Here is a 23,805-nt window from a genome sequence, read left to right on the forward strand (position 1 = left end):
TATATGGTGATTCTGAGTTTTTACCTTTTTTAAGTGATTGATAAAAGATTGTGATCTTTGTTAACTGTGCCCTATCTATTAGAATGTTTTGTCTTGACCTATCTTATTGTTTGAGGTGTATAAATAGATACAAGAATAAGCTAAGTATGGCAACTAGAATAATTGCATATTACACAATATATTCTAGGAATATTAGCATAATAAAATCTAAATATTTTGTTCTATCGAATATTAAAATATCCTACTCTATCACACCCTTGCAGTCGAATCGGGAGGTTTACGGACGCTGAGACTGGCAAAAAATTCATCAAATAAAATCTTAGGAAGACCCTTAATTAAAATATCGGCAATCTGATATTGGGAAGGAACATGAAGAACACAAACTTCACCTTGTTTCACCTTTTCTCGAACAAAATGAATATCTATCTCGATGTGTTTGGTGTGTTGGTGGTGAACAGGGTTGTCAGAAAGATAAATTGCACTCACATTATCACAATAAACCAAGGTGGCCTTCATAAGAGGACAATGCAACTCAAGAAGTAAATTACAAAGCCAACATGTCTTAGAAACAACATTAGCATCACCGCGATACTCTGCTTCAGCACTAGACTTAGACAAGATGGGTTGCCGTTTTGAGGACCAAGAAATGAGATTGTCTCCAAGAAAAACACAATAACCAGAGGTAGATTGACGAGTGTGAGGACAACCACCCCAATCAGCATCTGTATAAGAGAGTAAGGAGGAAATGGAAGATCTATACAACTGAAGACCATGATCAAGAGCACCTTTTAGGTACCGAAGAATGCGATGAAGGGCAGCCATATGTTCAACTTTTGGATCATGCAAATAGGTAAACCTGTTGTACAACATAAGAAATGTTGGGCCTGGTAAAAGTGAGGTACTAAAGAGCACCTGTAAGAGCACGATACAGAGTAGGAGTAGATTTGCATAGGGAGTGGTGGAGGAGGCACTAAGCTTGCTGGTAGTAGCAACCGGAGTAGGAGTAGATTTGCAATCAGTCATACCAGCACGGTCCAAGATATTCGCAGCATATTTAGACTGAGAAAGAAATAAACCTTGAGCATTGTGTGTTACCGCAATCCCTAAGAAGTAACTCAAGGATCCAAGATCTTTCATGGCAAATTCAGCACTCAACTTAGTCATGATAGACAATCAAAGAGCATCAGAAAAAGCAATAAGGATAATATCATCAACATAGAGAAGCAAGAAAGCAACATCATGACCATTAGAGTAAATAAACAAGGAGTTATCACAATGCTATTCCGAAATCCAACAGTAGTCACAAAATTGGCAAACCGTTAATACAAAGCTCGAGGGGCCTACTTAAGGTCATATAGAGATTTTCGTAACCGGCAGACATAATCTGGGTGAATAGGATCACAAAAACCCATAGGTTGATGCATATATATAGTCTCGTTAAGGTGAACATGCAGAAACACATTTTTAACATCCAACTGATGAATGGACTAAGATTTTGCTAGGGCAATGCTGAGAATAATCCGAATAGAGGCCGATTTGGCAACCGGACTAAAAGTCTCATCACAATCAATACCATCTTGTTGAGACTTACCATCTCCCACCAAACGAGCTTTATATCACTCAAAAGACCCATCAGAATGTGTCTTATGCCGAAAAATCCATAAAGAACAAATAATATTGACATTAGACGGACGAGAAACAAGCTCCCAAGTATCATTCTCAATTAAAGCATCATATTCTTCTTGCATAGCACATTTCCAGTTAAGGTCACATAAGGCACTAAGAGGGTTTTTGGGAACTAGAGAAGGGGAAGAAGAAATGACTAGAAAAGCTTGAGAAAAATATTTGGGATTAGGCTTATAAATTCTGTGTTTACTACGAGTAGTCATGCCGGGAGACAGGGGAGCCAAGGTTTGGAAGGTGATGTCGCGAAGAGGGGGAGGCCGTTAAGGTTGAGGACTATGATGGAGAGTTTGGTTGAGGGGGTGAGGCAACCCAGCAAAGACGAGAGAAGTAGTCGGGGGAGGTAGGCCCTGGCTCGTGAGGACCAGGCTTGAGAGGAGTGGGCTGACACGGAGAGGGTGGCTTAGAAGGAAGTGAAGTGTGATGGATAGCTTGGATGAGTGCAGGATGCATGTTTTCATCAAGAAAGTCATAAGTAATAGATGGAGAGGAGGAAAGTTTTGTAAATGGAAACACCGACTCATCAAATATCACATGGCGAGACAAAATAATTTTGTGGGAGGAAGGATCATAACATTTATAGGCCCGATAAGAAGAAGCATAACCCAAAAAAAACACATGGTGTGGAACGAGGTTGTAATTTATGAATTTTAGAAGAGGAGATGAGGGGATAACACAAACAACCAAAAGTGCGTAAGTGGGTATAAGTGGGGCTTTTCGATGGAGAATATGTGTCGGGGTGAGATTTCTCAAGAGTTTAGAGGGAAAAATGTTGAGAAGATATGTAGTAGTTTCCAAGGTGTGAGGCCAAAGAGAAGGAGGAAGAGAGGCATGGCAGAAAAGAGTGCGAATGACATTACTAATAGAGCGAATTTTGCGTTCAGATTTCCATTTTGTGAGGAAGTTTCTGGACAAGAGAAACGCAAGCTAATGCCATGTTGGGCACAAAAGTTATGAAACGACCCATTATCAAATTCACCCCCGTGATCACATTGAAAAGTTTTAATAGGAAGGCCAAATTGTGGGAGAATAAATGTTCGAAAATTAACAAAAATGTCAGACTTGCGATTTCCTACTAAGAGGAAATGTCTACAAAAAATTTGTATAATTGTCAAGAAAGAGAACATAGTACTTATAGCCAGAAGGACTAGGAATAGGGGATATCCACAAATCATTGTGAATAATATCAAGGGGCATAGTACTATGAGAATTAGAAGAAAAGGAGGGCAATTTAACTTGTTTACCCAATATACTGAATTGACAAATAGAAGAGGGAATCTTAGGATAATCAATGGATTGAGAAGCACGTAAGGACTATAATATATCATTTTCCGAATGGCTTAAACGGGAGTGCCAACTAATGATAGAGATAGTAGAAAAAGTCATATTAGGGGAAGTAGTGATAGGTGGTGTGACAGAGGGTAAGGTATGGGTGGAGATCACCCTTACTGTTGCACCGAAGGATTTAATTTCTAGTACCCAAAGCCTTGATAGAAAAACCAAGAGGGTCAAACTCAACGAAAACATTATTGTCGGTAGTAAATTTTCGCACAGAAAATAAGTTTTTGATGAGTTTGGTGGCGTGGAGAACATTGTCGAGAGAAAGGAAGAGATGAGGGGTAGCGTGCCCGTAACCATAAACCGGAATTGTGTGACCATTACAACAACAATAGCATTATTATGAGGATGCTTTAAAGGAAAATAATTATGTAATGTACCATTGGAATAGGTCATGTAGGATGTAGTGCCGGTGTCCATGTAGTATTGAGCATCTGTAGAAAACAATTTGTGGTGAATAGCCATCAATAGGAAACCCCCAATGAAGTGTGAGCCCAAGTACCATTACAATTGTAGCACCAATAAGACCAGGGAGGTGAGGAGTAATGCCAAGGAGAAAAGGCTCGTGCTTGGTCATGATGTTCCGAATGGTAGGAGAGATTGACAGCGGCGGCGAGAGACAAGACTTGTTGGCGACACTGGCTAATATTCTGGCCAGATTGGATTGTCGAAGTGTGAGATTGGTGAGGCATCGCAAGTTCGAGATTGACCGGAGATGAAGACGGCAAAACCTTATAAGAAATGTCTATAAGCTTTTTAATTTGGTTATTCCACTAATTTCAACAAATGAAGAAAGCAGCCATGTGCAGTAGGTTGCTACTAGTGCCCTTGGGTATAGTGCTGCTCACAAAGAAATGTGGTAGTTGATTGTGATCGTTGACGACGGGGAAGCTTGGAGACAGAGAGGAAAAGAGAAAGGGAGAATTAGGGTTAGGATTAAAAAAACCTAAGCTCATCATACCATATTAGAATGTTTTGTCTTGACCTTTCTTATTGTTTGAGGCGTATAAATAGATACAAGAATAAGCTAAGTTTGACAACTAGAATAATTACATATTATACAATATATTCTAGGAATATTAACATAATATAATCTAAATATTTTATTCTATCGAACATTAAAATATTCTACTCTATCACCATCACTGTGATCTCAACCTTTTTTTATGACAAAACTCTTCACGATGGATACTAATAACATTTTTTTTTGAGTTGATGTGTAATAATAACGTAAATTTAACAAAAATCTTAATATTTTGTTTACAAAGTAGAAAAGTTAAAAGATTAAGGTCAGCACGCGGATAAAAAAAACGTTTGTCCGCTTTGTGAAAAAACCAAAAATTTAGGATCGGCACATGAAATTTTTCATATTTTTTTCATTAATACTCTTTCCGTTCTCTAATATTCTTTTCATTTGGAATGTTGCACTTTAACGAGAGAGAAATTTAATTAAAGTTTTTGAGAGATTTATTAAAGATAAAATATATCCATGTGAGATCTTGTTACATTCGTCTTATACTTTTTTATCATATATTTTTTATAATTTTTTATGATACAATTTAGAGATATTGAAACTCGAAAATTGCTTTGAAAACTATGCATTAAATAAATGAGAAGAACAAAAAAAAAGAGAAATTATTAAACAAGATTTTTGTTATACATATAAAAATATTGTCTGATAGATATATACTTCCACAGTTTCATTTAAATTACTATCTAGCCATATGTTACTAGTGGAAATGTCATTATAATAATTATTTATAAGAAACAAATACTTTCTTTGTTTTATTTCAAATTTTTCAATTTTTTTTTACATTTGCCAAAGTATTAATCAATTTTTAATATCTTATACTGAACATAATTAAAAATTATAAAAATCACAAACAAATAAGACATTAAAAAAAAAGAGTAATAATAATGATTTGAGTTTAGATGGATTGGAGTTAAATAATTAATTTTAAACCACAATTCACACCCGCATATCATTAGCATTAGAATTAGCATATCACTACTCTCAAAAACCCTCTTATTCAATTTCTCTCACTACTTTGCCTCAGGAGTTCCGCCTGTCTCTTTCACCACTTTCATTCTCTTCTCTCTCCTCTGTTTTCATGGCGTCCATGAATATGAATCTTTCCTCGCAAATGTCGCTGTTGAAAGCTGATGCTTACAAACTCGTTTCTGATCGTCACCTTTCGAATTCTAATGTAGTTTTCCTCAATGGATGTAGTAACATTATCAGTTCTAGTAATGTTAAGATTAGAAATAGGAATAGTGGAAAACGATGCGTTTTAAAGGATGTTTTTGTTGTTCGGTCTGTTAAGGTTACTGAACCTTCTCCTAGCTTGGATTCACCTAATGGCTCCTTCTCTCCTGTGAGTTTTTTCGCTCTTCGATTGTTTTTGTTGATGTTCTCCTTAGATCGAATTGATTTGATTAATTTTTGAATATTCCTCTAGTAATCGTTTTTCGAGGTTACATTTTCTTGCTTTGGTATTTGATAACCGGTGAAGCTGTGAAATTCATATATTACAGTGTTGGCGAATTGAGATATTGATGCTTGTTCTGTTGAATGTATGTTCTTATATACTTTGAGTGAAGTATTCAAACTTATTCGAAAATATCCGGGATTGAGAATACAGTAAGCGAAAAGTGAAAGAGTAACAGATTTTGATTTTGAATAGGTTTTTGAGGAACTAGCTTATCGAAAGATCTTTAAGGGGTGTTTGGGATATGGGAATGGGAATTATGATACTTATATGTGAGACTTGAAATAAGACGAGGGGATTTTAAGAGAAAAAATGTATTATGTCTTTGTTTGGTAAAATTTTAGAATGCAATGGGATTTGAATAAAAATAGCTATAAAATTATCAATTTACCCTTATTATATATTGTCTTTTTTACTTCATTAATGGCAAAATTGTCATTTTCATTCAATTCCAAGTCTCACCCAAATACCCAAATGCCCTCTTAACCCGAGGACAGGGGACATTAAAAGGTGGGACTTGAGGAGTTGAGACTTGAAAGTCCCATACCCATTCCCCATAGACAAACATGGTACTACCCCCAAGTCTCAACCCTATTCCCTCGTGCCAAACACAATGTAGTGGCCTATTGGGATTATATGGCAAAGAGAGAAGTTAGAGGTTGCTTGCAAATTGCTTATGCATTGATAAGTCATTTATCATAATACAATTCTACTTGTATTTGGACGTTGTAACATACAATTATGTCGGTGAAGAATTCACCAAATCTTACCGACATTTCTTGGTTTTTTACTATCCCTTCAATTCTTTTTGTTCTCATTTAGAATATTATAGATTTTAAATCCAAATTTTGAATTTTTTCCAATCTATGTGTAGAAACATATGCATATGAGATTTGATAGATTGCTCTCTCTTCTTTTTTTTTTTTTTTTTTTTTTTTTGTTTCCTAAACATCAACTTCTTATAATTTTTACAAAGAGACAATTGAAGGTAATTGAGTTTTACGTTTGACCAAATTAAAATACTAGCTGATAAGTCAATTGTTTAAGCTACGTCCTAGATGTTCAGCCAATTGTTATGTTATGGAGGTTTTGGTAAAAGTTAATTATTGGCAGGTAATTTATTAGAGAAAAATAGGTAGAAATCCAAATTCAATGAAAAAGCCTACTTCGGTAACTTTTTGGTTTTGGCTTTAAAGTCAAGATTTTAGGTAGCTTAAAAGCTATTTACCAAATATGTTTTTTTTATTGTTTTACCAATAAAATAGTCAAAAGCCAAAAACAATGAAGCTACACGTCAAAGACAAAACTTAAGATTTCACTGGACTTTAAGGAAATTAAAACAATGTAATTTCAAACACAAAAACAACTGTAAAGATTAAGCCCATTTAAATTTAAAACAAACTAATCAATGAGCATATAAGACAATTGACTCAATGTTCATCATAGGGAACATGGACATGGACCTCCATTGTAGTAATAAAAAACCTTCAAGATTGACGGACTAAGATCTCCATCAAATAAGGAGTATAATTTTTTACTTGATTACATTGGCAAACTTTCTAGAACCTTTAATATATTCGATTTTCTTTGGTAGAAATACTAGGTGCTATACTTCTAGGTTCTATAACATTTTTGATCATTTCTTATAGATTTATTCACCAAACATGAATTTTAAACCACTACATCACGAGATTAACTTAAATAGTATGATAACCAATGAGTAGCATATATTATTTTGAAATTTAATTGGTAGTAATAGGAAATAGTTATATGTAATTGAGTTGATGAATTGAGGAAGATGTAATGCATCGAATTCAAGGTGGATGCCTTAAACGAAGAATAGTCACTGGGATGTTGTGTTATGGGAGTTTCCCAACAAGATTAATAGGCAAATTCAACCTAGTTGCTATGCGACAGTGCTATTGGACAAAGTATTGATCGGTTAAGAAGATATATGAGCATAATATGGGTGTATTAGAGATGCAGATGTTAGGTGCATGTGGACATCATAATGGATAAAATAGGAACCTTGTTTTGAAGAGAGGCTAGAGATCGCACCCGTATCTACAAAGAGGCGTAAAAGTAGATTAAAATGGTTTGGACGTGTGTGAAAGAAGAACGTAGACACGCCGGTGAGAAGGGTTAAAACTATCATGGTTGAAAGAGATGTTGTGGTAGGCCTAAGAATACTTGAGATGAGCAACTCTAGAATGACATGAGCAAATTATACCTCTTTAAGCATTTGAGCATTTTACTTGTGATAAAACTAGATAGAGACGCCATGTTCGTTTCCGAGACCATCGTTAGCTATTGTTGCCTTTTTCATTTGTGTCGTTTTCATTTGTTTGATTTATGTTATTAACCTATTTCTTGTGTTCTTACCGTACCATGCTTGTTGTCTAGTTTTCTTTGTGTTTTTATTTGCAAGTATTTCTTGAGCCACGGGTCGTTTTAATCACAACCTCCTTATTACCAACAATAAGGGTAGTGCCGTCTTCCATCCCTTTTGATCATAACTTTTATGAGTAGGATACATTGTATATGATGATGATGATGGTGATAATGACCATTATGCTGGGATTAAGTGGAGACTGATTTTGATGCCTTAGAGAGATTAATAAATAATGTCATGGTGGATTTTTGACTCCCTATTGATACTTTGACAATGTGTGGCATGGGTGCTTTATTTGTACTTGCCTATAACATCCTGAAATACTTCACTTAATGAGTTGTACCCGCTTTATTTTGGTTTTTAGATTTGCCGTTTTTTTTCCCCTATCACCAAATCTCTTTTCAACCCCGTAACCAACTTGATGCAACCTAGCTTTGATGACAGTTCACACCAGAAAATAAGAATATTTAACGGAAATAGCTGAATTTGTCAATTTTACATCAGTTACAGTTTTTTGTACCTTGAACTTGATTAAAGTCTACTTTTTCTTGCACCAATAAGGAATAATATTTAAAAATCTTTGTTTTAGAGCAAGGTTAATGTCCTTATTTTCATTTATCTGTTTAAGAAAATAAGATTTCACCATGTTGATAACAAGGTGGATATATTGTGGTGAAATAATATCTTATTTGCCGAATAGTAACCCAGTTTTGAATGTGATTTGGTTTTAAAGAATCAACCTATGATCTTTCCAACACCGCTAATGCAAATTACTTGATTGTGTCAATTGCATCTATTATTGTCTGTTTATTTTCCTTTTCTTGGCAAGCTAGGAAGAAATTGATCATTCAAATCGTCTAGATTAATGAATTCAAATCTCATTGCTGTTGTGGAAATACTGTTCTCTCATCAAGTGGACTAGTAGATCTATGGACTCCCTTTCATACAAGCATCATTAAAAACACACTTTTACTATGCAATTTTTACTTTCAAACCATTTCTTTTGTTGGCAATTTTTGCTATCTACTCTCTAGATTAATACAGAATTCATTTATTTTAATGTATATTTTAGCCTTTTGCTTTCATTCTAGATTCTGTTTTGATTCCCTTCCTCATTTTATTATGGTACTCAGTTCTGTATTAAGTAATATGTTGTTTTAAGTATGTATCTATGGAGGTCTTGCAAAATGATTTGCAAGTACTTAATAACAAGTTAGGTTCAAATAAGGGTTAGCTAACATTTGAATATTTGATTTAGTTAATTGTACATACCAATTGAAATATTGCCATTAAAGCTTTTTCAGCTTTGATGAAAATCACTGCAATCTGTAAATATATTTTGTCTATATGGTTCCTTAATTGTTTACATCAACTTCAACTGATTGGCTTTCGAAAAATATTTTCTATAGGGTCCTTTCGAGCTTCAGTCAAGTGATTACCTTGTGACTCGATCAAAATCCACTCCAAATGCTTGGCGAAAAACAAAAATAGTTTGCACAATTGGTCCTTCTACTAGCACTCGCGAAATGATATGGAAACTAGCAGAAGAAGGAATGAATGTGGCACGATTAAATATGTCACATGGAGACCATGCATCTCATCTGAAAACCATTGAATTCGTCAGAGAATACAATGCTCAGTTTAATGACAAGGTTATCTCTATAATGTTGGATACCAAGGTATATCTATTACTTTATGTTCTCTATATTATTCTTCTTAATGTTGTTTTTTGGTGTTCTTTTTTCCAAGAGTACATTCTTGACTCTTCTGACCTTGTTTTGAAATTAGGTTATTCAAAAGTGATATGTTTTCTAAACTACTCTTAAACAATGTGAGTGATATAATTTTTGAAATTCAGTCATGTCCAATTCTTTTTACAACTGTGCAAGAATTTGTCTTATGATCTTCTACTATCAATCAACCTGCATATGAAACAATATACTTTTGACCCGTAAATTATATCATAGACAAGCAAAGATTATAGTAATTATGGTTGAGCTGTTGATAAGTTAAAACATTCAGATGGTTAGTGCTTTGTTTCTTGCCTTGTTTTATGTGTTTGGGAAGATGTCATTATTGAGGGCTATTTGGTTTGTAGTACTTACTAATGGTGGTGTATGTATCGATTTTTATTGTTGTTTCTAAGTCCATGAGATTCTTTTATTGCATGAGTGCATCAATTAGCGTGGATGCTTACAAACTTGAATATTTAGCCAATATATTTTTATTGTATGCTAGAGGTTTTGAAAATTGACTATTAACATATCTAAGGTGATCCAATTCCTTTAAAAGTAGTGTCATTTTCACCTAGACTTTTATAGTTGCCTGGAGAACTAATTCTATGATATCTTTTGAGGTACCTTAAATAGGTACATGAGTGTTTTTAAATTCATCGTTGAAAGGCAATCCTCGAGTTTATTCTCGTTTTGTGACTTGATTTTGCTCTAGGTATGGTGTTTGTTGTGGACTTATGTGACTTGAAGTGGAGATGTTGTTTTTCATGTAGGGTCCTGAAGTTCGAAGTGGAGACGTACCTAGACCAATCCTACTTAAAGAGGGACACGAGTTCAATTTTACCATCCAAAGAGGTGTAAGCACACATGATACCGTGAGTGTCAATTATGACGACTTTGTTAATGATGTGGAGGTTGGAGATATGCTTCTAGTTGATGGTAATTTTCCTAACTTGTTTTTGTAGGATGATGTTGCTCTTTTCCAAGTAAAATTACATATATCCTATATTTTGGTGAAAAAGCTCAAGAACTTGCTTAGCATCTATATATAAATACTAGTATAGAAACTCGTGCATCACACGCAGTTTGTTAGTAGGAAATACATATAAATATAAATTTCAAAGGACAATGCAACTATATATTATCGTTATCAAATTATATATTTTTAATGAAATGTAATAATTGGTATAAGTTATTTAGAACAACATAATGATTGCATGATTGAATAAATAATTATTGACTATATGTTATTTGCCCAAATATAGTTATTTTTATAAAACGACGATTTCTAAAAATTTTCAGTTCAAAAATTGACATGCTTGCAAAAATTATTGTGCACGTATTCTAGTAATCCACATGTTCCCAATAAAATTATAACACATGGAAAATCTTTTAAAACAAGTCATTTGTCATTTACCAACAAAACTAATATGTATGATGTAAATTTTTTTTTTAAATTGGATAAAATAGGTTATATTATAAAAAGATATGCATTGCTATGTAAAATAATTCATATTTTACAACCAAATCATTGCTTGTAAAATAGTTGCCACCAAATCATGCAGTGTTATGTAAAGTTTTTGATAAGATTTTAATTAGTTATACATAATTGATGCAATAAATTCATTTTTAAAATTACTTTTAATACACTAAATCGTAACTAATGTAATAATATCTTTTTGAATGCCACACAATCAAATTTTAAAATGTAAAAATGCTTCCTTGACAAAGCACTATAAAATTGCCATTCGGAATTTTCTAGTTCTTTTATTATATTGTATGATTTCCTTCTGTTTATGAGTTTTTTTCTATGTTAAAGCTACTTATAATTCTAGATTGTAGGATTAAGTTTGATATGAATGTTGGTATTTGGCATTCTATATTTGTCTGTGAAACTAAATTTTGAGTGTCTGACTCACAAGATATAATTGTTAGATATCTAATTTCTAGACTAGCTTAAGCTTATGTAGTATGGACGTGTGAAGGAGACACGTAATGCCACGTTTCTCCTTGCTGTACAACATAATCTATTTCTTGAGTTTTGAACTTTTTCTAGATTAGTAATTGAAGTTAGTTAAATAATCCTTGAGTGCATTTTCTTAATCTAAGTAGAGCATATCCCACTATTGCTTGTCTCCTAGATGGTTTTTCTATTTTATTAAAAAATTTCTACCTTGAGTGATTTTAAGGCCTGCTTACATTTTCTTTGGAATTGTTTTTCTTATGTTAGGTGGAATGATGTCACTTGTTGTGAAATCAAAGACAAAAGACACTGTCAAATGCGAGGTAATTGATGGCGGTGAGCTTAAATCTAGGCGACATTTGAATGTGCGTGGCAAAAGTGCAAATCTCCCATCAATAACCGGTTCGTTTTGTTTTCACTGTATAACACTCATCTTTTCCCTAAACTTACTTTCAAACCATTGACGTTGCTAGTCTTGTGTCATTTTTGCAGACAAAGACTGGGAGGATATTAAGTTTGGAGTTGACAATCAAGTTGATTTCTATGCTGTTTCCTTTGTGAAAGATGCTAAAGTAGTTCATGAATTGAAAAATTACCTTAAAAGTAATTATGATGCAGTCTTCCTTTTGTCGATGGAACTCTTGTTTTCATGAACACGATTTTCGTTAATTAACATGGTCTTTCTTACAGGCTGCAATGCAGATATTCATGTTATAGTAAAAATCGAAAGTGCAGATTCCATTCCAAACCTTCATTCGATAATTTCGGCATCAGATGGGGTAGGTCAAGTTTATGCTATTTCAAAACTTACTCTTAGAATTTTTTGTTCGACATAATATCGCTTTGTGATACCTAGTTATAAGGTGTAATTAGGCATGGCCACGGTCCGGGTTGGTCCGGTTCCGTTCCGGTTCCATCCGGTTCCGGTTCCACCCGGTTCCGGTTCCATTTGGAACCTGTCGCGAACGGTTCCGGTTCCGGTTCCGGGCGGTTCCAAACGGTTCCTTGGCGGTTCATGAGGCGGTTCCGGCGGTTCCAACTCACGGGACGGGCGGGTCGGACCATCGGTTCCATTTTAATTTTTTCTTTAAATTTTTGTATAATAAAAAAATACTATAATATCGCGGACGTACCTTTGATGATTACTTGATTATTAGCGAAATTCATTGCATGTCAAGTTGTCATCGTTATTGAAATATTTACTAAAAAGAATGGAAAAAATTAAATTAATAAGAAACGAATCAATGATAATGTCGATAAAGATGATTAATAAAAAAAGAGGGAGAAAATGGACTTGAACCTAGTACCCAAATGAATACTAAGCTGCCTACGTATCCCGAAGGAATCAAAGCCCACGTAGTTCTTTGTCATACCTTTTATTTATAGTTGTTGAGTGTTGATTCATCGTTGTCGCTTGTCGGATTGATCCTATTCGTCTTCGTCATCATCATGTGGTTGATTAGATGCTTCCGCTGACTCTCCTCCTGACGATGATGAAGTTGTATCCATCATCATCCATGGATCATCATCGTCGTCTTGATCATCATCGTTCCTTAGTCCTTGTGTTCGAATCTCAGCTTGATCCCAATCTTTCTTGCAAACACATATTTGAATACTATGTGGAGCAAGACGAGATCGCTTTTCGTCCAAAACTCTTCTACCTGCACTAAAAGCAGACTCCGACGCAATAGTTGACGCGGGAATTGCAAGGACATCCTTTGCAATTCTCGATAAAATGGGAAATTTAACAGATTTTTCTTTCCACCACTCCAAAATATTATAGACACTTGGGTCTATTTCAAAGTGGTGTTTAAGATAACTATCTAGTTCTAAATATGTGGTCGAGGAAGAAGAAGATCCTACAAAACTATCATCTTGAGTCATTATGTTAGCTATTACTGAATTATAGAAAGTGGGACGAGCCGAAACGCTAGCACGCCTAGACATATCGCGTTTCGGGTTATATACACTAGCGTAAAAATCATACAGTTCAGCTAAATATTTTTTACATGTTCCTACATAATATTGTACATCAGAAGACGGGCGATCTAACGATTGATAATAAAATCCTATTACTTTAGTTAGGACCTCAGTTTTAAAACGTGGGTCCAAAATGGTTGCGATTCCATAAATATAAGGAAAATCGGTAAAATATGATTTCCATTTTTCCATCATATCTGCAAGAATCGGCCTTAATTGTGGGTTAGTATCTTCATGTGTATGTTTAAGTAGATGATAAAAAATAGTAATACATTCACTTATTACTAAGTGAACGTTCGGTTCATAAACATAAGAAAAAATCTTAGTCGCGTGGTCATACGCTTCTAATATGTTATGTACACCTATTGCTAATTCCCAAGTTGCATCAGCTATGAAACTATCTGTATACTCACTATATATTTGTGTTATTACTGGGCGATAAGCAATCGCCTTTCTTAATAAATCGTTGGTTGAGCCCCAACGTGTAGGAGTATCTAATGACCAATACACTTTTTTAAGTTGGTATTGGTCACATAATTGTTTATATCTTCTTTTTATCTTTCCGGTCCTAAGCCATTTCACTATATCCCTAATTGGTTCTAATAATTCACTTAATTGTTTTATGCCTACTTGACAAGATAAGTTAACTATATGCGCACAACAACGTATGTGTAATAAGCTACCCCCAAGGATTAAACTAAAGGCAGGTTCGTTAAACAAAAGTTCTATACATTTAATGTTTGCGGTTGCATTATCAGTTGAACAACAAAATATTTTATCTAATAAGTTCCATTCTCTACATATCTCTACTAATCTATATTTTATGTTTTCACCGGTATGTCTTTCTGGCATTGTCTCAAAAGCAATTATTCTTTTTTGAATAATCCAATTTCGATCTATCCAGTGTGCTGTTACACACATATAAGGTTCTAAATGTGGGGGAGCAGACCAAATGTCAGTTGTTATGCTAACCCTACCATTAAACGATTTAAACATTTCAACTAATTCATAGCGCATTGATTCGTATAATTTAATTGTGCGTCTTTTAAGAGTGCTCCTAGGGATTGCTCTATATTGTGGTTGCAATTGTTGTCTAGTGAGACGCTCGTATGCCCTACTTTCACCGTGGTTAAAAGGCAATTCATCACAAATTACATACCTAGAAAATTCATCAATCATGTCATTACGATTATATCTAAAAGGCATACCTGTGTTGGGAATGTCCCATTGTGTCTGTCGGCTTCCACTTGTGGTCCCGCTGCCGCTTGCTGCATGAGTTTCTTTTGTGATTCCATGCTTCTTTGCCAAATGTTTGTTAAAAGATCCCGTTCCACCACCTAACACGTATTCACAAAACACAATAAATAAATGTTTATAAAATATGAATATATAATGTATGAATGTATTATGTATGTATAAAAAACTTAAAAAGTATTTACCTCTGGTGAAACTGTATGAAACTAAGGGCTTTACTCCTTGACTTTCACAAATTTGACAAGTGCATAAGAAAATATCTGGATTCTCAGTTGGTTCTTTTGTGAAATACGACCACACATGTGAAACAGCTCTACCACTAGGAGGTGGCATTGCCGGAAAAGGTTGTCTTACTGGTTCATCTTCATCTAAATAAATAATTTAAAATTATAAAACTATAATTAAATAAATAAATAATTTAAAGTTTAATTAATTTGAAGAATAAAATTATAAAACTAACCGATAGTTTGGAAATTGACTCGTTTACCACGAGCTTGTCTTTGTTGTTGTTGTTCTCCTTGTTCTTCATATGATCTTGTTGATGACTGTCGAGATATATGTATCCCAATTGGGGTCGTTGGTTCCTCTTCTTCATCAATTTGTATATCTCTTTCCACTTCTTCTGCATAATTATGTAACTCCGGGTCGTACCCTTTCGGATAATTATGTTCATAATTATAATTACTAATGGAGGGTGTTGTTGATACCGACGGAGTAGAAGTGGCCTTTCTTTTGGAGGAACTGGAACCTCCTAATGATTTTGCCACTTTAGTAACCTTTTTTGTGGCTTTTTTCAAAAATGAAGACATGATTGATAATATTGAAGTAATAATAGAAATATAGAATTAAGAAATAAATAAATAATTAATTATGTAACTAACTAAATTAAGAAATAATTAGAAGACTAATTATGTAATTAAGAGAATAATTGCGTAATTAAAGAATTAAGTAGAGAGAGTAAGTAGAGAGAGTAGGAGAAGAGATGAGTTGTGAATGAAAATGATTGAAAGTGATGATTATTTATAGGGGAAATTCCAACGGCTAGAAAACGGTAATAAAACGGCTAGTTTGACCGGTTCCGGTTCCATGGAACCGTTGAGCCGGTTCACCCGGACCGGTCCCGGTTCCGGTTCCGGTTCCGGGTCCATGGAACCGTTGAGCCGGTTCAACCGGACCGGTTCCGGTTCTCTGGAACCGCTGGACCGGTTCTCCCGGACCGGTTCCTGTTCCAATTCGCGGTTTTTTTTTTCCCGGTTCACGACGATTTTTTCCGGCGGTTTCACGGTTCCGGCAACTTTTTTCCGGCGGTTTCACGGTTTCGCGGTTCGGGGCGGTTCGGAACCTGTCGCAAACGGTTCCGGTTCCGGATCCGGTTCCAAGCGGTTCGGGACCGGTTCGGTTCCGGGTAACCCGCCCCGTGGCCATGCCTAGGTGTAATCATTTTGATTTATTGATACATACAGGAGAACTCTCATTAGTAGTGTTATCATTAGCCATTGCTACTAACATAGGCCTTTTATGCTTAGAAGGATGTAGTATTTCATAAAAGAATGTTCAATTATGATTTTATTCTATTTACTCGGATTTCTGTGCCCTTGTTGAATACATAAATGTGTCCAAGTGTCAAACTTGTCTTTTTTAGTTAAAGTTCCATGATTTTGGCCTAAAATAAATTGTTAAAGAGTGAAAGGTTGACACGGGTAATTGAGGTTAAATCAAAAATTTGAGTAATGAATTTCATTTATTTTATGATGGCATTTATCTTACGGTGTTGGAGTGCTCATTAGCCTTATATCAATGACGCATATTTGGAAATTGTAACCATTCTACAGCCAAAACTATGTCGTATAAAAAGGGCCTATATATTGTGGATCTTTGGTGCGTTGAAGCTTGTATAATTTTATACAAGATGATTGCTTGATGCTCTCTTTCTGTTGTTTTGACTAACTGCTTGCTTCAATAGAAGTTTATGGGTAAGTGTAATTATGCGACCATTGTACTGCTATACTTATTTTATATAATACTTTATAAGTCATTTTTCATTGGAGCCTAATCCTAAACCAAATATTCTCACAACTTTAAAGAATTTGAAAATAATAACTTAAAATATTAATATCTAGGAATTTTAGAACGTGATTAAATAAATGGAAATCTCACGAATCTTGTGCATTAATGTTATAAGTTGATCTTCATTCAACTTATTTTGTCAACTTTTAGATTCTATCTCAAGGACTACTATTTTAGCAACCAAATTAAATTTTGTCATATATGTGTAGTATCTTTAGAAATCTTAATATAGTGTGTGTGATTATATTTAAATGAAACTATACATGCTATACATGTTCTCACAAGCTCATTAGTTCGTTTTCCAAATAAAAGACATGTATATGGTTTAAATTTGATATGGTTTGTAAAATGGTGATGGTTAAACAACATGTTGAATTTATCCTACCAAATGTTTCCATTATTAGAAGGTTTTGTTTTGTTCAAATTTCAAAGATTTATTCTCTCTTATTTCCTCCCCTTCATTTATGTGCCTTTCCCTTTCGCTATTCAAATGAAGAAAATCCCATCCTTTCATTTCTCTCCCTTCTATTCCATCTATTTTCTCCCCTCCAAACATAAACAAAATCTTTTTAATCTAGGATTTAATTGGAACACTCATGGCAATTGCATGAGGATAACCTAACTCTAGTAGTGTTTTTTGTAGGTTTGTGAAGTTGAGTGCTGAAATTGTTTACTTTGCATCTTATTACCTCAATATTATTAAGTGACTCTTACCTAGGGTGGGGTTTGGAGGTTAGATTTATGCAACCTTAACCTTGTTAGTGATAACACTAACAAAGAAGTTGTTTCTGATTAGCCCTCGGTAGCAAATATCATGAGCAACTTCACATAAATAAGAAGTTTACATGATTTAATGAGCGGTGAAGTTGTGTAGCTTTAATATTTCTTTTATCATTTATAATGATACGCAGGCAATGGTTGCTCGTGGAGATCTTGGAGCTGAGCTTCCTATAGAGGATGTGCCTATATTGCAGGTAAATGTGTTTTCTTATTGTAGATAATCCGAGCATCGAATTGTAAGTAGTCTACACATTTGCTATTAATGCTTATATAAGATACTGTCTTTGAATTTTAAGTTGTAAGTGTCTACACATTTGCTATTAACAGAGTGGTATATGTGATTGCTTTGGAGTAATTGAACATTTGAATTGTTATTGAACATTTGCTATTTAAACTCAAAAACCTTTACAATGTAGTCGTGATATGGTGACACGACCTTGTTTTTACATTATTTTCTATCTAGGGAAGTGGTATATGTGATTGCTTTAGAGTAACATCTTTCATTTGTTTCTTTGGATTTCATTGACACTAACCCTATCAACTTTGGAGTCTCTTGTGCGTAATTGGAAATGACTAAGGAGAATGTAGTTAACGGAAGGGGAAATAATGTAGCTGGGAGTTGATATTTGTGATTGTTTTGAAGTAATTTTGAATCTCATAAGTTTCTTTGGATTTCGCTCACTTTTGAGTCACTCTTGCGCAATGGGAAACGCCTTAGTAGTATGTAGTTTGGCTGAAAAATGGAACTAGCTAATCGCGCTGCCATTCTCAGTTTAACAGCTTAACGCTATAATTTGTTATGGAAGATGATTATGTGTGGCATAAATGAGACTCTATCTATGTTAACATACACATCATAACTACACCCATGTTCCTAAACTGATCTCTTATGAAAGCCCATGTTTTTGACCCATATAATATTGCAGGTCCAATGACAGTTTGGTAGGATTTTACCTTTAATCTTATTGGTACACCTTGCTTGCATGATATTTCAGTTGCAACTCTCCATTTGAGCCACCCACATTGAATTTTATGGTCAAGGTATTGATATTGTTGAGCCAAAGTACTTGAAATACTCACTAGGAAAATATATCTTTCAAATCGAACTTTACAAAATCTGTGCTATGATCCTCCATGCTTAACAACCTTAAACTCTATCTTATTTAATTTTAGTTTAGACCTTTTGGATTCTAGCACACAATCTCGGCATCTTGAGCTGAGCATTGACCTTATCTATAGTCTGTCTACTAATATGATGTGATAAGCAAAGAATATGTGCCATGAAACATTTCCTTAGATAGGTTTTTTTCTCATTTGCGACCACCAGAAAGAGCTTCAAAGAAAAACCTTGATGTATACCAATGTTGATCGAGATATCCTCCTCTACATGTCCTAATGTTGGTTTATGCTTCCTCAACATATCTTGGACTAAATTGATTACTTGGTGTACCTTTCTTTTCCATTACCTGCCAAGGTACTTCCCCGGTACTTTATCATATGCAAATCCTTTTTCTGCACCTTGTAGTATGCCATTGTCCATTTGCTAGGTGTGTCACATGAATAACTTTCCAAAATATAATTTTACCAACAAATTTTGCGAGTTGAATTGGATTTTGTGCATATCAAAAATGCTGATGGGAAGGTTTTTGTTGTCATTAATTGGAATATAAATGATTATTTGCTCTGTTTTAGGCTTTTATTTTCCTTTCAATGATGAATTTCCTTTTCTATTGCCTTGGAAGCAATCTTGTTATTTTTTTAACGTTGCATTACTGGTGATTAAAATCTAGCCATATTCTTACTTGCAGGAGGAAATCATTAAGAGATGTCACAGCATGCATAAACCAGTTATTGTAGCGACTAATATGCTAGAGAGCATGATTGATCATCCCACACCTACGAGGGCAGAAGTTTCTGATATTGCAATCGCTGTTAGAGAAGGTTCTGATGCGATTATGCTTTCTGGAGAAACTGCTCATGGAAAGTAAGTTAAATTGGGAAAATTGTCGACTAAAGCAGGGAAGAATCCAGGATAACATATGGTGGGCCGAAATAATAATAAAATAACAATAAAAATGACTGGATCTTGGACTTGAGTCCATGACTGCTAAAACACTCATCTTGTCGTGTGTATTCAATTTCAACCAACTTGCTTATCATTTTTTAGTGTTATATACTATAAAATTTAATATTAATAGGAATTTTAATTATGACTCGGGGCAAGGCCTTGGCTGCCCCCTAAATTCACCTCTGGAATGAAGTACCAACTTTTTTTGTTTTTCTTGCTTTATCCCTCTTTCAGGCCATATACTCCTACTTTATTTGTGTTCAAAGTTTTCTTTTGTTGGCTAAAGGTACCCCTTGAAGGCTGTAAAGGTGATGCATAGTGTAGCTCTGAGGACTGAGTCGAGTTTAAAACCCACTAATGATAGTCCTCCTGTGCCATCGAGTGTGTACAAGGTGTGTTGTGATTTTATTTCTTGACTGTACTCTTTATTCATTGATTGTACATGAAGTGCTTCTAAGAGCTTATATCTGCTACTATAGCTATGCTTCAAAAACAAACACTTTCTTTTTTTGTTTGTTTAGAATTATAATGGGTTCTTTTATTTTTTCATAAGTTTCTTCCTCTATATTTTAATAAATCATCATGACTTTTATTGGTTCGTGTAGGCGACTTCACATCATTGAGATTAAGGCTTTGACATTGTTGTCGTTGCCTCATTATTGTGCCTTTGCACCAATATGTTAAATCTTACTCGAGAAACATGATGAATCGGTGAATGTTGCTTGTTAATTTAGATGCATCTGACATCTGAACAAATGTATGAGAGACGTATAGTTAAGCTAGTCTATTTTTTTATTCAATGGTTTGCATTCAATGAATGAATATATTTCCATTGAAAATTTTTGTTTTTACACGCTATTGACACTTAATGCAACTTCTATTATCCAAGCGCAAGTTAGCTTGAAAACATTTTTGTATGCTTAAAGTTTAAAATTCTGCACACTGTTTGGATAAGAATTTAGGAGGGAAGGAGAAGACGGGAAGGGGAAGGGGAAAGGAAGGGGAGAAAATAATAAGAAAAAGCTTTTCTTCTTTGTTTAAGAGGGATAATAAGGGAGAGGAAGAGAAAACTCTTTTTCCTTCCAAATCTTTTGACTTTTGGAGAGCTTTTGATCCTCAACAAAATTATGGAATTGAATCCCTTCAAATGATTTCTCCCAAATCTCTCCCCTCCAAATTTGTTATCCAAATTGTATACCTCCAAATCCGGCCCTTTCCTCCCCATTTCTTTAATCCAAAGAAAGTGTCGGTGACTAAAAAGAATTCATAATAGGCAGGAGAGGCCAGAAAGAGGTGTAGTAAAAAGAAGGGAACTCCAAATCTGTCCAACATTTAATGGTTTTTGTTAACCATCTAAAAGCCTTAGCCCCATCTTGGTGGTATTGGCTGCATGATAAGTTAGCTGTTGTCCTCAAGGATGTTGTTGCTCCATTCATTTTTGTGCTAGCTTCTGCTATAAACCCATTTTCTTCGAACCACTTGTAACTCCATCCACCCCAATCATCTTTGGCCTCTCTACTTCTGGTTTAGATTCTCTTTCTTGGCTCTCCATCTTCATTACCAAGACATCTAGTGAGCTAAAAGGGGAAGAAATTTGAATCCTTTTGATTCTCTTTTCTTATATCATTTTAAACCAGGGGAAATGGACCCGTTTGAGCTTTGTTCCCCTTGATTATTGTATTCAAACATATTGCTTGTTACTTAAATACTCATTTTAAGAGTTCAAGCTTTTTGATGTTGTTTTATACGACAGGACTGATGATTCCAAGTTCTCATTTTGCAGAGTCATATGGGCGTGATGTTTGCTTTCCATGCAACTACAATGGCCAACACGCTTGGTACTCCAGTCATTGTATTCACAAGATCAGGATCCATGGCTATTCTTTTGAGCCATTTTCGACCGTCTTCAACAATCTTTGCCTTCACTAATGAGTAAGTTTGTTAGTTTACTAGAACTTGTAATATTGATTGAAAATTTGAAATATGCATTCAAAGTGGATAGACTTCCTATGTCACAGAATGGAGAGAGAGCACATACTATGTAGAAGTTAGTCAGGATACTAGGCTGTGGATGTGCTACAACATAAAATGTCTTTTGATAGTCACTATAATATATTTGGTGCGACGTAAATATGTGATGCAAGTGACTTTTTATTAGAGCACTGTAAAAGAGCCCTTTTGTTTGTTATCATTTAATGGAAGGTGTATATTGCTACATCCTTATCCATTTATCTTGTGTATTGTATTGCAGTTTAGGACCTGTTCATTGTGCTATATTAAGATATTCATTATCAAACTGGCATGTCTATGTGTCTTCTATATACATGAGCCTTTTTTAATATTTTAATTGGTTCTTTCGTGAAGGCAAAGGGTAAAGCAGAGGCTGACTTTATATCACGGTGTGATGCCCATATATATGGACTTTTCAGATGATGCTGAGGAAACATTTTCCCGAGCTTTGCATTTATTGATGGTAAGCCCGAGTCCTTTCTGTTTGTCAATCTACATTTCTGATGTTATTTGATGTCATGTTTCATTTTGTGTACTGTAGAGCAAGGCACTATTAAAAGAGGGACAGCATGTTACACTGGTCCAGAGTGGAGCACAACCTATCTGGCGTGAAGAATCCACTCATCACATACAAGTCCGTAAAGTCAAAGGGTAACATGTTCTGTACATGCTGTTCTTTACTTGATGCTGGAATTACGGAGGTACTGGATTCTGGATAGTATAAGGTCCTATTTATTTAATAGCACACTTCAAAATTTTCATACATAGGTTTGAAAGAAATTTCTACATTTGCAAATCTTTTAGCAGATGTTTTGCTTTTGGTTTGACTGTTGAATGTTGAGTTATTTAATTATACAGAAGTAGCTTGGTATCTACAAATTTCTTTTTGGCATGTACTGGATTGTAAATTTATTTGTAGCTGTAATAATGACTCTTAGCAATTTCAGAAATAGCTTTTTTTAGCATGGTTTCCATTATTGTTTTTATGATGACCTTTTTTTTGATGTGGGAGGAGGAAGGTGTTGGTTCTGTAAGTAGTGAAGACTGGTCAAAGTAATAGATAATTGGACCAGCTATCACAATATGAAAGCCAACAGAGGTGAATAGTATCTAATTGATGTTAATTTTGTTGTCCTTGTACCTATCTGTTTTAAGCTATCAAAGTTGTATCTATACCATCCTTGGATTTTGGTATGGGTTGGTGTCATGATGTAATGAGTTTGTACTCATGATTTGGGGACCTCAAAAAAGTGAAAATTTTCAACTTGATGTAGCTTGGTTTTCTGTTTGCTCCTATATATTTTAATTTTTCCATCTATAGTGTTAATCTTTGTTTTCTTGCTTTGATTGCCCATTTGCCTGGAGGTATTTTGTTATTCAGGTATATAAAATGTTGGTATTCCTTTGCATATGTTCATATTGATTGCTTGTACTATATATTTCATTATCTGTTCTTAGTATTTCTATCCCTCATCATTCTTGTTAGCACTTCCCTCTCCCCTCTTGTTGTGATTAATCTCTCAGCATTGCTAGTGTCTTTTTTTTTTATTTATGGGAAATTTCACGTGATAATCCTGAGGTTTTGGGTTTTCCACGTGGTAACCAAAACTTTTAAAAAATCTACGCGGTAACCCTAAGGTTTACCAAATTGGTTCACCGTGACTTTTTTGCACATAAAACGTTAGCAAACGTTAATTTCAAAGTTCTAAGGTTGCTGTAAGCCTATTTATGCGACTCACCATTTCAAATGTCATTAATTTCAACCTTTTCTCCTAAAATATAAACCCTAACCCTACCATTTTTCATCCAAATTATATTTTTGCCCGTAAATCCAAAGATGGTAGAGTTAGGGTTTATGTTTTGGGGGAAAAGGTTGAAACTAATGGCATTTGAAATGTTGAGTTGCATAAATAAGCGTACAACAGCCTTAAAGCTTCGAAATTAATGTTTGCTAACATTTTATATGCAAAAAGGTGACGGTGGAACAATTTTGTAAACTTCAGGATTACTGCTTGGATTTTTTAAAAGTTTTGGTTACCACGTGGAGA

The 23,805-nt window shown here is 34.6% G+C and overlaps 2 protein-coding genes across 2 annotated transcripts; one reads left to right on the forward strand and one right to left on the reverse strand.

Moving 5' to 3' along the window:
• Window positions 1-249: 249 nt before the first annotated feature.
• Window positions 250-1,164, reverse strand: LOC130799294 (uncharacterized mitochondrial protein AtMg00810-like). The gene has a single exon (XM_057662395.1). It carries the CDS (start codon window positions 1,162-1,164, stop codon window positions 250-252), a length of 915 nt encoding a protein of 304 aa, XP_057518378.1.
• Window positions 1,165-5,000: 3,836 nt separating this feature from the next.
• LOC130799169 (pyruvate kinase isozyme G, chloroplastic-like) lies at window positions 5,001-22,719 on the forward strand. The gene is made up of 12 exons (XM_057662267.1): window positions 5,001-5,396; window positions 9,312-9,581; window positions 10,409-10,574; window positions 11,866-12,000; window positions 12,091-12,201; window positions 12,289-12,377; window positions 17,811-17,873; window positions 19,488-19,663; window positions 20,034-20,139; window positions 21,531-21,679; window positions 22,112-22,220; window positions 22,299-22,719. The coding sequence occupies exons 1-12, from the start codon at window positions 5,133-5,135 to the stop codon at window positions 22,410-22,412; spliced, it is 1,752 nt and encodes a 583-aa protein (XP_057518250.1). The 5' UTR covers window positions 5,001-5,132; the 3' UTR covers window positions 22,413-22,719.
• The last annotated feature ends 1,086 nt before the right edge of the window (window positions 22,720-23,805 follow it).

This window comes from Amaranthus tricolor, chromosome 14 (genome assembly GCF_026212465.1).
Source record: "Amaranthus tricolor cultivar Red isolate AtriRed21 chromosome 14, ASM2621246v1, whole genome shotgun sequence".
Taxonomy (NCBI): domain Eukaryota; kingdom Viridiplantae; phylum Streptophyta; class Magnoliopsida; order Caryophyllales; family Amaranthaceae; genus Amaranthus; species Amaranthus tricolor.